This window comes from Phoenix dactylifera, chromosome 6 (genome assembly GCF_009389715.1).
Source record: "Phoenix dactylifera cultivar Barhee BC4 chromosome 6, palm_55x_up_171113_PBpolish2nd_filt_p, whole genome shotgun sequence".
In the NCBI taxonomy this organism is placed as follows: Eukaryota; Viridiplantae; Streptophyta; class Magnoliopsida; order Arecales; family Arecaceae; genus Phoenix; species Phoenix dactylifera.
In genome coordinates this window covers 1,322,936-1,338,781 of record NC_052397.1, presented here as the reverse complement: position 1 = coordinate 1,338,781, position 15,846 = coordinate 1,322,936, and the positions used below count along the sequence as shown (strand labels likewise).

At 40.3% G+C, this 15,846-nt stretch overlaps 2 protein-coding genes and 1 pseudogene across 3 annotated transcripts; all 3 read left to right on the top strand.

Annotated features, from left to right (window-relative positions):
* Positions 1 to 843: 843 nt before the first annotated feature.
* LOC103701981 lies at positions 844 to 7,977 on the top strand (annotated as a pseudogene).
* A 583-nt stretch (positions 7,978 to 8,560) lies between these two features.
* Positions 8,561 to 10,627, top strand: LOC103701982 (CASP-like protein 4A2). The gene is made up of 3 exons (XM_039127708.1): positions 8,561 to 8,886; positions 9,034 to 9,169; positions 10,418 to 10,627. Exons 1-3 carry the CDS (start codon positions 8,561 to 8,563, stop codon positions 10,625 to 10,627), a joined length of 672 nt encoding a protein of 223 aa, XP_038983636.1.
* LOC120110979 lies at positions 10,617 to 13,678 on the top strand. Of its 2 annotated transcripts, XM_039127060.1 has the most exons (3): positions 10,617 to 10,757; positions 10,890 to 12,595; positions 12,872 to 13,678. In XM_039127060.1, exons 2-3 carry the CDS (start codon positions 11,782 to 11,784, stop codon positions 13,174 to 13,176), a joined length of 1,119 nt encoding a protein of 372 aa, XP_038982988.1. In that variant the 5' UTR covers positions 10,617 to 10,757; positions 10,890 to 11,781; the 3' UTR covers positions 13,177 to 13,678. The 2 variants fall into 2 exon arrangements, with proteins under 2 accessions (XP_038982988.1, XP_038982987.1); XM_039127059.1 differs by having other exon boundaries at positions 10,647 to 12,595.
* Positions 13,679 to 15,846: the final 2,168 nt, after the last annotated feature.

The window sequence follows — 15,846 nt, the reverse complement described above, 5'->3', positions numbered from 1 at the left end:
ATGTAAGTACACAGTTGTAAAAATAGCTCGCTAAACTAATACAAAATTGCACAATACATTATAATACCTCGTAAGTTGTAAATTCGCTTGTGTAATCCAGTACAAATTCTGATCCAATTATACTCGATTCGGTTGTAGCATAGCCCTACATATAAAATAATTTATCACCAAGAATTAATGAATCAGAGGATCTGTTCGGCACAAAATTCAGCACGGCACGCGATTTGGCACCAGAAGCCTTCTGTTCGGCTGCACAGTGCCGGACAGAAGCCTTCTGTCCGGCACTGTGCAGCCGAACAGAAGGCTTCTGTTCGGTTGAGGGTTGCCGAACAGAAGGCTTCTGTTCGGCACTGTTCAGCCGAACAGAAGCCTTTTGTTCGGCGATCCAGTGCCGAACGGAGCACGAACCGTGAAAAAAAAAATTTCGAAACAAGGTGGAACACGTACCTTTGCGGCCGATTCTTCGTCCCAAATCACTAGTTGCTTGTCCATGCTTCGAATGGGGCTTAAATCTCCTTCAAAGATCGCCTAAACGATGTAAATGGATCGAGGGGTTTAAGGGGGGGTTTGAGGGGTGTTTTTTTTTTCTTTTCAAAACGAAACGGAGGAGGAGGAAGGGGGGTGTACTAAGAAAATTTTAAGGGCAATATGGTAATTACACTAAAGGTTAGTTTGGGTATTTTTTTTTTTGTTTTTGGGGGGTGTCCTTAGCAATAGGGGGGGTGTATATAGAACCACCCCTGGTACGTTTGCTACCACTTTGCGTTATATTATCTCAAATTCCCGAGTCACCCCTTGTCTCCTGTCCGCCCCACTTCTATCCTTAAAACTTGAGAATGATGGCCGTCGCGAACGCGTGGGGGGCGGCGGTGCCGCCTCTCCCCTCGCCGCTCCTCCGCGCCTCGCGGGAAGTCCACCTCAGCCTCCCCGACGCTTCCCTCCTGCCGCTCGCTCCTCGGTCTCCCGAGGACGGGGCGTCGCTACCCTCTCCTGCCGCTGGAGCACCACCGCCTCCGCCGCCATTTCTCGGAGACCGACCGGGCCGAGAACTTCGTTTCTGTACTCCAGGTGACCCAATTTTGCTGCCTTCCCTTGAATCGTAAAGCCCAAATTCGAGATCTCTTCGGCCTTTTCTAATGAATTCTCTGAGTTAGATTTCGACTATTTTCACTTTTCTCTCCGTTTTAGCGGCTTTAAATAAATATATGCTTATCAATCCAATGATTAATTCAATGCTCCTAATTTCTTTTTCTTTTTGCCTGTCTTTTTTCATATTGCGGCAATCCGAATCGATTAATCTAACTTTCTCCTTTCTATTTTGGTAGTTCCAACTTGAAGAAGCAATCGAAAAGGAGGACTTATTCGAAGCTGCGAAACCGAAGAAAGCTATCGCAGAAACAACATCGAAAGATGTTGTAGCTGAAGTTATGTCCGAGTTGAAGGTCAGTCATATTCTTTCTATCGTTATCAATCTGTTGAACAGTTTTTAACTTTGAATACTGATACGATATTTTCTCATTCCACAGAATGCTGGAGAGGAGGAACGTTATCACGATGCTTCAAGATTATGTAGACTCGCATGCAGTGGGCTAGTAATTCCCTATCATGCACATATTCCCTCGCCTTGGCCACACTAGTTTAATGTAAGAGTTTGCTTGAGTTCTAGAAATCTTCCATCTTAGATGCCATATCGTTAGCCACTCCAGAAACTTTATCCTTATTGGATGTCTCTGGTTGCTTGGATCTCTATAGCGCCTTCAACATTATCTCTGCTGCTAACATAAATATGTAGATCAGCTTTAGACTGCCTAATTTTGCGAAACTTATTTTTCTATTTCAAAATTCAACTATAGACAGTATGTCAAGAAATCAACTGTTCTTTAGTATTATTATTTTCCGTCATTCACTTGCTTCTTTATTGCACCTGCATTCCATTATTTTGGAGGACTGTCATGCGACTATTGTTGTAGCTGAATTTGTTCCTTTCTCTGCTCATGCTTATATTTTCTCCTGTAATATAAATATTGTTTCAATCCTTGTACATTGCTGGTTAAAGAATACACAAATGCTACTTTGTCTTTGCCTAAATGGTCTAATAGTTACAATTACCACTTATTGGCAATGTTCATGTAGTGCACTTACACAATTTTCAGTGATGCAATGGGGTATTTTCATAACCTTGTTCAAGTCAGCTAATAGAATTTGAGAATTCGAACTGAGTTTAAAATGACACTTTGCGCTATAATTTAGTATTGAAACAAGTTTATTGTGTTACTGGGTATGGTGTCAAGTGCGACAACACCATGGCATTGGAAGATAGAGTAGTAGGTGAATGATAAGTTAAGTTTCTGTTAGCAAATTAGGGCCTGCCTGAATATTCCTGCAGGATTGGGTTAAAAATTCTGCAAGAATTGGGTCTGGCCCATTCAGCACATATCCTCTAAATAATGTGCATAGATTATGTCTAATATTACTGAATATGTGGCTTGGCCCAGCCCATATAAATTGGACCTTTTCCAGTTCATTCTTGTAGAGTGGAAAAAAAGATACTGTGACATCATCTTTTTTTCTTCCTGTAGGATTCGGGCTGGCTTACTCTAAAAAAATCTCGGTAGATACTATGAAATAGGTCTCCCCTGGCTTGTGTTCTTGTGAATCCTATTGGATTGTTCGGGATTATCCGATCAGGCCCTTAAAGTTTGTTTTTTCTTCTAAACAAAATACTTTGCTTTGTTTTTTTGATTAAGAATGCCATTTTTTGAATGAGAAAGCTCCATCTGTGACTCTTATGACCACATGGTACATACACTAGAAATCCTCCCTCATAAGAATGCTGATGTGAATAAATTATCTCACCGATATATAGTTTGCCTCAGGGCACCATATAATACCATGCTATAGATTAACAACAATATATGAAAAAGGAAGAACTAACTATGGAACATTTTGGAAAAGCTTGAATCTTACAAAAATCAACTGACCTGATGCATATATATGTGTTTGTTGCATGTCCTAGTAGTTCTTATCTGTTTATGCTGTTTAGGCCAGTATATGCAAAATGATCCCCTAAGATATAGAGGTTCTGAAACATGCCTATAAGTCTACCATGTATTCATCAACAAACTACTACCTTTACTCTTCAACAGTGTTTACTTATTGAAAGAAAGAAGCTTCAAATTTGGTTACCACTTTGAGCATCAGCTTCCAATAATTTCCTAAAAGGCCTTTTTCATTCCCACTCTCTGTGTACCAACTCTTAAATACATGCAAATGCTAAGTTGAACCAATGTATATAAATTTTATTTTGTTTTTCCTTATGCATCTTTTCTTGATCAGAGAGAGACTCAGTCTCAAGTGAATATTTGAGCATTGTAATCATTTTAATTAGCATTTTACATACCACAGTTCTTGTTTAGAGCAACACTCTATGATGCACTGCAATTCTGATTTGTGTATGCTACCGCCATCACTTCTTGTTTTCAGGTAAAGGATTCAGATGATCCTTTTAGCAGAATAGTATGCATAACTCGAGGTGTTGGGAGATGCATCACTTCTTCTTCTTCTTCTCCTTCTTCTCCTCTCCTCTCTTCTCTTCTCTTCTCTCTCTCTATCTCTCTCTCTGATCAGCCATTATAGCTTATTGATGACCGCACATTTCAGGCAACTGCTCGCTGGATCTAAAGGAACCACATTGTTTGAAATATTTCTTGTCAAAGATGATGATGGGACATATATAGCACAGGTATTGTAATGTTCAGGATGTTATAAGATTCCTTCAATTCTACTATACTCTGGTCAAATTTTTATAACCATTTATTAATTCCCCCAACCCCCTCTGATGTTCAACCATTGGCCACGTAGTATCCTTGCAAGCGACGAAAGGAAATTCAACCCTTTCCCCCACATCACTATTGAAACACACAGAGGGTTCAGCTGGATCTGACTCTTGAAAACTCGTCCATGGAAGGAAATCCTGCAAATGATGCTGCTGTAGAGAAAGGAAATGAGGACGCTATGATGAAAAGCAGCGATGATGCAACAGAAAAAGGTGGTGAGGATATAAGTGCTAAGGGTTCTAGTGAAGCAGGTACTAAAAATATCATAAATTTTCTCAAAGAGCGGATTCCTGGATTTAAAGTGAAAGTATTGAACGCTACTGGACCTGAAGATACAGAATCTTTGGAGAGGTTAATGCACGAAGACAAAGTGAAGACTGCTTTCGTTGATGAATTGAAGGATGAGACCAGTAATCTGGATAGCATTCAGCATGAAGCACTTCTGGTGGGTGGGGGTGCTATTCATCTGAAGGGAGCAAAAATACAACTGTGAAGCTCTATATTGGTGGAGTGCTTCATAACAAAGAGGATGTTTTGTCAAAATCATATATACGTGTTCCAGCAGAAATAAAGGATATGGAAAAGGACTCTTTCATTCTGCATATTCCTGGTAGAAGTGCTTATCTTGATTCTGAAAAAAGAAAAGCTAGAAAAATCAAAGTTGCAGCTATTGCTGCTCAGGCAGTCTCAGATCTTACGCCTCCTGATGTTGCAAAGGCATTTTTGAGTGGAGATAAGGCTTCAAAGGTGTGCTTAAGATAGACTAATCTTCAATTACTGGACCAATCTTCAATCATTCAGTTATTAAAATTTTTAATTTCTCCAAGTTTGTGATCCAACTTGATATTATAAATTATGTCCCAACTCTATAATAATAAACACTACTAAGTGAGCTGTTGATACTACAGTTTTCACGAGCAGTCGAGTACCTTTTGCCTCACCTGCAATCAAGATTTAGCGTTCAGTGACTCCGATGATCTCATAATGTTGAATCATGCATCTTCCTAGTACTAGTAGTACCACCGCTACTCCTGAATATGCTGGATTCCTTTTGTTATGCTGACTTTTCTGGTATATATGATTACATTTATATGAAAGGAAAAGTTTAAATTCACATATATAAAATACTTAAGAGATAGCGAACTCTTGCATTCCTTCATAATATTGCTGGCCTTTACCTTAGTCAGTGCCACTTGTTGTGCTCTCTAGAGGTTGGGTTCAAATTAGTATCATGGAAATATGATTGCTATAACTTGGAGCCTATGCTCCGTCACACTTTCAAGCAACCAGATTAGCTGTCAAATATAGATACTTCAATATTGTTATTGTGTATTTACTTTCTATCTGGACAGTGCCAAATGCTCAGTGCATATTCCTTGAGCATGAGTTCATTTCTGTCTCCGACTGAAATTTTACATTTCCTCTCATTTCTGGTATTTTTTTAGCTTGAGGAAAAAGGATGCTGCCAATGTAGATGAACTGCTTAATGTATTTGTAATTATATATTAGAATGACATGTGTTGTGTATTCCCATTGTATTGAATATAAGGGGCTAAACACAAAATGTTATTGACAGTTAATAAGCTTGTGTATGCTGACATTCCAAATCAATTCATGCGCTGTTACCTTGTGTTTATAACTGGCTATAGGCTGATTACAGTATGACCCTAGATGAGAACAAAATCAAAAGATGGGATAGGTTTCTTAGAGCTGACTATGAGAAATGAGTGTTTATGGTGTGCCAGTTTATTGAGACATTACAGTAATAGTACATCATTATGTCGAACAGGAGCCATCTTGAACTATTTATCTATATGTCACTTGAACTAATCAATCAAGGGTGAACTTTCTTAGGTCTCTAAAGAAGTCCGAGAGGTTATCCAGCTTGCGGTAGCCAGGATCAGAGAAGAAATGGATTATCAGGGACTACTGTTTTTAATTGGATCGTCACTGACAATGATGGTTTGGATCCATTTGATGGCAAGTCTGTTTGGAGAATCAATTATGGTTTACTTTTGATTTAGAATATGTGATATCCAGCATCCTCCATCTCCATGCAGGTTTATATGTGGGAGCTTTTGGCCCTTGTGGCACTGAGGTGGTACAACTGCAGCGCAAGTATGGTCGCTGGAATGGTACAGATGAAACAGATCAAGACAGAGAATTTTTCGAGTATGTCGAAGGAGTAAAATTGACAGGTGATCTAAATGTTCCTGCTGGACAGGCATGTGACTAATTGATTGGCTTTTCTTTCACATTTTTCAATAGGTCAACTCTGTGTATATTTCTTAGTTGGTTTACCTTGGGTAGGTAACATTTCGTGCTAAAATTGGGAAGGCGAATCGGCTCCAAAACCATGGAATCTATCCAGAGGAGCTTGGCACGGTAATCTTTGCTTTAATTTCTTTTAGTTTGATCCTGTATCAGATGTGGAAGTGATAATCTGACATAACCTTTTTCAAACCTTCCAAGAACAATTTGATATTTCAGCCCTTAGATTCCTTGCTGATGTGATGATTTAAATTTGTTTTTAGGCACTTATGTAATGACTCAGAACCCCATCTCGGAAAAAGATGTTCTTTAGAGCTGATCCAATTGCAGGAACATTGCATGTAGCGAGTTACAAGGGCCAGGGAAGAATAGGAGAACCTGGATTCAAGAATCCACAGTGGGTAGATGGATAATTATTACAGCTCAATGAGAAGGTAAAATTAGATATTTAGATGTTTGTTGCAAATTAGTTTATGGCTATAGTATTTGTATTTGTGTAATTCTATGCCAGCAATTACATAGCTTTGAGACTAAATTTATCATTCAGCATCAAATGCCTTACAAACAAATGAGACCCATGAAACACATGTCGCACAGTGTGATGCTAATATATCTAATTAATAGATGTAGCTTATTAGTCTTCCTGATGGAACATTCTGATTCAAGAGGCAGAAGACTGATACTCTTTGATTTCAGTTGGTTGAGGCTAGGGGTTTGTAAAGAATAACCTCTTCCATGCTCTTAGATCTTTTCCTATTGGTCAAACCTATGTAATTAGTTTTTCAGCTTCCTTTTTCTACAGTTTCACAATTGTGATTGATAGAAGCTTTAAAGACTTATCTCAAGTAGGAAACAGGAAATTGTTATTTAGGATCTGTACTTGCTCACACCAAGTCCTAAGTGCTTCGTATTCTAAACTTTGTCAAGAGATCTACTTCCACATACCCAAATCTGAATTTGCTGCACCCACATCTGCTTTAGATGACAAAGGGATGAAGTGGAGGCATGCTTTGGGATGTTATTTGAAGAGCACATGCCTTAAATATTTATAAGGAAAAAAAAAAGAGTAATAAACAGGTTTCGAATCCAGAAGATGGGCATTTTAGAGACGAACGCTAGGTCGACTGTACGAGCAAACATGGAGCATGGAGGACACAAAGGAAGGGTTCATGTCAAGGAATCAACCTAGAATAGCATGATCATGTGCTACAGTTATTTGATGACACCCATTTGGAGTGTGAAAAATAAGGCAATGGCTGGATTTCTGATTTAGTCTTCCAAATGCTGGTAACATCCATCTCAGTAGGAGGGCTTCAAACTGCCTCTGGCTAGTAAATTATGTAAGTGGTTTTTCCGACGAAATTGATTGCTGAGTACATAAGTCGATCATCAAGTGCGACAGGCCAAAATCACAAGGTGGATCATCTTAAACTCCTACAATGGCTTCAGCTTGGGCTACCAAGCTGTGTCACACTGAGAGATTGTTCCAGATTATAATACTGGTGAAAAAAAAAATACTAACTCCCTAAGGAAATAATCTTAACACTCGCTATGTCTTGTGCAGGGCTTTGGTTCCTCCATGTTGTAACCGAGCAGAGCTTCCTGGTGTTGTTTGAGCGTTTGAAACTCCCAGACTGATGTTGTGCAGATCAAACAAATGTTCTCGCTTCAAAATTGAGTTTGAAAATGGTGGCAATTAGACAAATGTTCATAATCCTTTATCTTTTCTTTCGGCTTTAAGTTTAATTGTGAGAATTTTCTGCTTCCTCAACATTTTCCATTATTTTCTCTCTACCTGAGTGCTGATCATGCGAAATTCCAAGTTACCAAGTAGCAGAATTTTAAATCATGCCAGAATTTTTGATTTGCATATAGCCATAGGGATCATTACTCGGACAACAGGTTCTAAATCTCCGACATTAATATATTTATATCTCCCCCTCATTTGAAACCAGCAATGGTGATTTCTTCTACCATGTCATTGCTTCTTTCTGAAGCTAGTTGTTTCCCATGACTGGGCCTCGGGAGTGGGCCATGCTATTAAAGTGCGAGACTTTGATGGCTGATCGACAGCTACATTTGCCGTGTAGGGATGGAAATAGACTACTCATCTTTGCGTGGCCCAGAATCTTCTGTTTTACTCAATAATAAATAAAAGAAAATCTTGTAGAGGAGAAGAGAAGGCCCAGGAGAAAAGAGGACTCCTGGGTGGAGCCTTTAATAATCTTTATGGCCTTTTGGAAAAGTCTCTCTGGTCTTGTTCATTTCTTCGCTGCGCATTAATTAACAAAAAAGAAAAAGATAAGAAAAAGATAAAGCAAACTCCCCCACTGACCACTACCCCCGCCCCTCCGAATATTTTTTTCCTGTGGTCCCTTTTACCACCCCCCGAATCCCCTCAATAAATTATATATATAAATTTACACCCGTTCCTCCTACTCGATATCGGAACTATGGCGGCGCTGACGACGGGTTCGCCCCCCCGCCCCGCTCCGCTGCCGGCCCCGCCGGAAGGCATCCCGGCGCCGGCGCTAGTGGCGAACCGGGAACAGCGCGCCGACGGGTGGCACGTGTGGAGCGGCGGCGAGCGGCGGGAAGAGGCGTCGCGGGGGGTGTCGCGGATCTTGTGGCGGGGCCGCCTGGCGGCGTCGTTGTGGAAGGCGGCCGTGGGGGCGCGGGTGGCGGAGGCGGTGCTCTGCCTCGTCGCCTTCTCCGTACTCGCCGCTGACCACCGCAAGGGCTGGGCCCTCGATTCCTACGACCGCTACAAGCAATTCCGGTAACCCCCCTCCTCTTTCTCTCTCTCCTCAGTTTTTCCTTTTTGCCCGTCGGATCCGACGGACCTGATGAGAGGTCTCCTCCTCGATCCATCGAGTTTTTTTTTTTAAAAAAAGAGAAAATTGTAAATCCGGTGGGATGGGTTCAGGTATTGCGTGTCGGTGAATGTGATTGGGTTCGTGTACTCGGGATTCCAGGTGTACGCGCAGGTTCACCACATGATGAAAAAGAAGCACATCATCGACCGTTCGGTTGGGGACTACTTCGACTTCGCCATGGATCAGGTAAACAGCCTTCCAAATCTCTTTCTAGCCATAAAAAAATTTTATTTTGAAATCTTCTCGATGGTCAATGATCCACATAAATGACAATTTTTTAAGGGCCCACAATATGTCCTTTTCATTGCTCCTACCAAAATAGTAAATAACATAATTTTGCTCCATTTGGATCGTTTTTATATGTCAATTTCAAAAAAATGTCCTGGATCCGGAGAAACCTCGAAATTAAGATAAGCACAAAAGCAACAACGATCCCTAGCTCGAATACATTTGTTAGTTCTTTTTGGAGAGATAATTACTTACTGTGGAGTTTGGATAACTAACTGGGGGGGCAAAAAAAAAGTTAATGAATGCCAAAAAAATTCTTTCAGTTGGCATAGATATTTAAAATATAGTTTTATCTAAGTTTTTTTATTTTGCATTTTAGTCCCTGTCATCTTCTAATCTACATATTACTATTCTTTCAATTCCCTCACTCAAGATATCCTTTGGAAATGCCAATTCAAAGAGATTCAAATTGCCACACTTGGTTGGTTAATATTTGTTCCAAAGAGATTTCGAACACATGTTATTACTTCTCAACGCTCGGGGATTTTACTGATTAAGGGTCAAATCCCAGGCTGGCCTCATGCTCATTAGTTTTTCTTTGTAAACAATCTTTTTATTTACGATTAATATCTTCTAGAACTTTTCTTGAGCAAACATATTTCTATAGAAAAATAGAACATCGTATGGTAGTGTGCCGTAATTATTTTCAGAAGACCCTAGAGCATAAGCAGACGCAGCTGAAAAAACTAGACTAGTTAGGCTAGCTCAAAACATCGAGGTCATAGCTCGAGGTTCTAATTTGACTGAGTTGTATTTAGGATAAGCGGGAGCCCACCCAAGTTCGTTAAACACAGCTTGGCCCCCTCTCAGGAGGTACCATCCAAGCTAAAGTTCCATGGTGAACAACTTTTCCTGAATCAAGTGTCATTGGCTATGGATCAGGACCTCGCAGAAAAATTTTGGCATTCTGCATTAGTGCTTGAATTATTGCTATAGAGTAGTGATAATGCACAAGCAGGGGAATTTGGAATTTGTTTGACAGTGAATATGAATCATCTTTATAAGATTTTATGCAGCCTAATCCATAACTAGGAGAGAATGCTAACTCCTATGAATCATTCCAAGCTCATGCCATTGGACTCTGGTAGTAGCCTACCTGGTGCAAATCCATGGATGTGTTAGTTGGTTTCTCTTTGTTGATTGCAGATATTGGCATACCTTCTGATTTCAGCATCATCCTCAGCAACGGCTCGCATCGCTGACTGGGTGTCCAACTGGGGAACTGATCCCTTCCCAAGCATGGCCAATGGCTCTGTTGCTGTCTCCTTCCTCGCTTTTTTGGCATTTGCCTTCAGCTCCCTCATCTCTGCCTACAATCTCTTCAACCAAAACAATTTCGGCTCACAATTTCAGTGACAGGCAGTGTCTGATTTGTTTGTATATTTTCGCACATCCCATACGCGACAATAAATTTGATATAAATCTCTTTTCCTGGCAGTTCTTCTGTAAGCTTACTGCTGCTGGAAAGGTTTAGTAGCTTCACAATGTAAGACATTTTTTGCTTTGGATCCTCCAAGAGTCCTCTTTAACATTTCAGCAACTCTCCACTTGAGTGGCTTTGATATAAACTTTGATAAGTTTATATTTGTAAAAATGCAGCTTTGTTTTAAGATTGCAGGGAGCTCTGGTATCAAGTTGGCGACACATTCTCATCTTGGTTTTGGGCTAACCTGAAGGGGCACCGGATTAAGTTGCTCCTCCAATTATTTGGTTGTCCTTTTTTGGTTGAATAACAAGTTTTTGATGTACCTTCCACTCTGAGATTGAAAGGGTCACAAGTATGGCTAAAAATATTTATACATTTATTGCCTGTCGTCTCCATAATGATATGCTATACTGAGTTACTAACTACTTTTACCTTACTGAAGGTATTGAATTCTCCATTATCAGTTTACCCATGTTACTAGAGGTGCATTTTAACAACTAAAGATCCAAAACCTTTTGCAGAATTGAGTATATGAAGTCCATCGGATCACCGTTGACCAAAAAAAGGATCCTTTTTAAAGGTGTTTTTTGACAGGAAAATGTTCTTTTGCCTTTTATACAGGAGATTTTATCACAACAATGAACGATAATTTTGAACAGATTTCTTAAGCAAAATTAGCAGACACTTTACAAAGAAAAAGTAAAAAAAAATTGTGCTACTCCATCAAGACGCTCTGCCCTTCCTATCTGCTATAATAGATATTTTAAATAATTTTTTTAAAAAAATAAATATTGAACTAAAAACTATTTTTTTATTAGTTAGAACTTAAGATTTTTTTAAAACTGTTTTTAAGCTATTAAAATTTATGGACAAAATTTTCACTTAACAACCGTTGGGGAGTCGGCAGCTCTCAAATTTTTCATAGCATATATCTGACCTTTCCGGATAGTATGTAATTTTGCCGTTGGCATCATAGTATCAAATACTTTGACTCCATCTGCTGCAATCAACGCACAGCTGATGACAAAAATTTTGCCAATTGCTTAAGAACAGGAAATACACACCCTGTGCTTAATGATCTATTATGGCCTATGACAAGGCTAAGGTAACTTGGACTCATCCTGAAAAGAGAATAAAGATGAAACAAAGTATGGTGGCAAAGAACCCTATTCTTATTCTTTCCACTGTTTTTGCCACTTCCTTCGATCTTGATCTTCTTTATTCCTCAACCTCCTTTTTGCACTCTAGTCCGCCAAATCATCCGCAATTTAAATATATTCTTTTTTTTAATCCAAGAAGTGGAGGCCGAATGCTGCGCCCTTCTCTCCCTCTCCTCGTTAAGCTGGCCACCGCCGCCGTGACCGGCGCGGCGGCGCTCCTCGCATTCCGGCGGCTCAACCGGGACGAGGCCGTCGTCTCCCTCCGCCGCGAGATCCGCGACGCCCTCCTCAGCCTCCGCCGCGACAACGGCGGAGCCGCCGCCACCCCGCCGGCGGTCCTCGTCACGGGGTTCCGTGCCCACGGCAAGAGCTCGTTCGTGAACACCGCGTGCCGCGCCCTCGCGGGCGAGGCCGGCCCCCTGCTCCTCCGAGCGGAGACGGCGCCGCCGGGCCCCGGCTCCGCCACCCTCGCGCGCGGGGCGGTCCGGGCGGTGGTGGCATGGGGAGAGGGTGAGGAGGAGGCGATGGTGGAGCTGGTGGACGCGCCGGCGTTGCCGGAGGCTGGAAGGCTGAGGAGGGCCGACGTGGAGGCTGCGCTGGGCGGCGTCGGGGGAGGGGATGGGGCGGCGCCGGCGGCCGAGTGTGTGGTTCTGGTGCTCCGCTGCGGCGGACCGGAGAAGGAGCGGAACCTGGCGGTCAGGAAGCTGCCCGATATCGCCAGCGCCATCCGCGAACGAGGTACCGTTAGCTTCGTGAAAAAAAATAAAGAAGAATCGGCAAACCATCTACCGTTGCCTTTTTCTCATTTCACCAACTCCCATTGGGCAAAATTTAGGCCGATTGGATGAAATAAATTTATTTTTTCTTCCTTTCTCCATACATATACATATGGGTTGGATTTTTTTTTAATGGGTGAAAAATGTTAAAACCACTGATTGTCTCAAAAACTTAAGCTAATAAAATGAAGTAGCTTTATTTATATATTTTATATTTTCTTACGGTTAATAATTTCAGGCTTGCAATTCGTCGTCGTGTTAACCTACAAGAAGGCCGTAAAAACTACACAGCAAGCTGAAGAGCTTCGTCGGGAGGTTGCGTTCAGGGCAAGAACTGATTGTGTTTACTTCATGGAGAACTACACATCAAGTAAGAGGCATAATATTAGCCATCCCCCTGCATTAAGAAATGACTTCGAGACGCACTTCACGGTGCTGGCAATCATCAGGCAGTGCATTGAGTTTGTCAAATTATACCGAAGCCATTCCTCACAGAAGATGCCAATAGAAAGTAATAGGTTGCGACTGATAAATAGGCAATGAAAGCTTCGCTCTTTTCTTACTTCCATCATTGTTTAAAATTAATGCCTCACTTAGAAATTATTGTAAATTTATTAATGCAAAACTGTTAGTATTAATGAAAAAGGAAGGGATAACTATGATTGTATACTACTAAGAGACTACGAACTAAAAGATAAATAAAGCAACAGAAGATAACTCAAATTGGGATATGGACCCTTTTATCCAACATACAAAAGTAGTAGAATATTAGCATGTGGAATATGGACCCTTTTATCCACAGCATAAATTGGGTTACACTTTTCCTTAGAAAAAAAAAATAAATAAATTGGTTGCACCAACACTAGAAAGCCATGAATAATGGGATGTGGCCATGAGAATGTACCAGAGGAGACATTCCTTTCCTGAACAAGGAGATAGCTAATGTGGAAAGTGAGGGAGGAATTGAAGGAGACTATTCTCTGAATTCCCTTGTCCTCGAATTGGATGTCTCCTCCAATGGATGCAATAAAGTCTAGATTCGTTGAGATTAAAAGAGAGATAGAACTTCCATTTTACTTTCTTGTGCATAGTACTTTCTTTTGAATAAAATTTGGGGGAAGTGTCTTACTTCCTCCAATTCACATCAAAAAAAAAGAAGAGAGCAATGCTATCTTTTTCTTGTTTCTGCGAAAAATTTGATATTGCTAGTCATGTACAACAAGGGGAAATTAGTGGCCAAAAAGAGCTTAGGCCATCCTACTTGCATGTTCATCTGAGAGAGGTATACTAACTGATAATTTTTAGATTCCTACATATATATACCCTTGAAATGAGAGGCTACTCCCTGTAATCTACTTTTGTGTGAAGGTGGGTCTAGTGTTCTTTTGCAAGTACATTATTTAGTCCATCATAATCACCAATAGGCATGACTGTCAGGTATAGTGCAACAAATGTGAATGGGCACCATGGGTCCATGATTAGTATCATGCAATTATAGAGCTACATTCTATTGTGAAATTGTCCTCATGCTCTGTCCATTAGACAATTTGCCAATTTCACTACCAGAGAGAGAGATTGTGTGTGTGTGTCCTGATGCTTAATGTAATCTGTGTTTGGCTAATGTTAGAAAGATGCTTTTGCCAATAATCACTGTGATAACATTGATAAAATAGAGCCATTTGGAGCCTCCTGAGAATCTTTCATAAATGGGGACAAAAGGAACCATGCATATAAAGCTTGTCCTTATCTTGTATCAGAAAGGTTCATTAGAATTAATCTAATCCTTTCCTAGTAGATATGATAGATTCAATCTTACTTGCTAATGTGTACGATCGATGATGACTCAACATATCCTTTATTATATTGTAAAGTACTCCAACATGTTCTCTATGTATCATTGATTATATATGTTAGGTAGTTGGTGTTTATCCAATAATTGTTATCAAATGCATTAGCAACTTAGACAAGTTGATTAAAATAAAATAAGTTAAGTCTCTTTGGCTATAATGGCGAGTGCTTGTTCCAACTAGGCAAAAATTTCTTTTGCCCCACGACATGTTAGAGTAAATGGCTCATATTTGAGTGGTATGGAGCGAAGCAATGGCATGGACTTGCTTTTGGGGCAATTATCTACTGTTAGTTTACCAGGAATGCTGATAGGGTTTGGGGGTGCGGGGGCAATGCCTCTACGATACGGTACAAGGGTATTTTTGGGAGTTTCAAATATATATATATGTATCGGACTAGGATTGAAGTATAAATATCTTGTAATTTTTGTTATTTTGGTGGTAGTGAAATTACAGCCGTTTTGCTCTCATGGATGTAGGCACATTGCCAAACTACATAAAATCCCTGTTTTTGATTTTAACACGACATGATAAGAATAAGAACTGATGGAGTATACAAGTGATTGGTTGAATCATAAGTTGCAAAGTTAGATTTAAATTAGCTTGAGAAAAATTGATATGACCAGCACCCCATAACATTCTTTGCTTTTCCTTGACAAGTATAGCATTTGTCTTCTTTGGTAAGTTTAGGGCTCGTTTGGTTCGCGGGAAGCATTTTCCTTCCTAGGAATATGATTCCTGGGAAACAAATTCCTAGGAAGAGGATGCCTAGGAAAGTATTTTTGGCATGTTTGGTTGACCACGGGAAAGTGACAAATTTCCAAGGTGCTTATGTTTGGTTGGCCATCCACTTTCCTAGGAAAGTTATATATAATTCCTATTATGCCTTTAATAAAAATTAGATTTTTAATGCCTCTTTAATGCTTCTTTAATGCTGAATGGACTTTTTGGGAAAAAGTAAAAATAGAGTGATTCCCGCCTCATGGGAAAGTAACTTTCCCATGTTTCTCATGGGAAAGACTTTTCCATGAAATGTGGGAATCACATTCCCATGGGAATATAACTTTCCCTTCTCTCTCCTTTGAAAACTCCAACCAAACAAGAGGCATCTCATTACTTTCCCGTTGACCACACTTTCCCCCCTTCTTTTCCCGCGAACCAAACGAGCCCTTAAAGTAACCGTACCTTTTTACCATATGGAAGGTTAACAATCATGAAACCTTTAAGGTTATTTAAAAGATAAAATTACAGTTCTCATTGTAACAAATTATTCTTTTTCTCTTCCTTCATGCAGTTTGGCTTAGAAGCAGATTAATGAATTTGGCTTGAAAGTACCCTTCCACCTCTCTTACAATATGTAACTAAT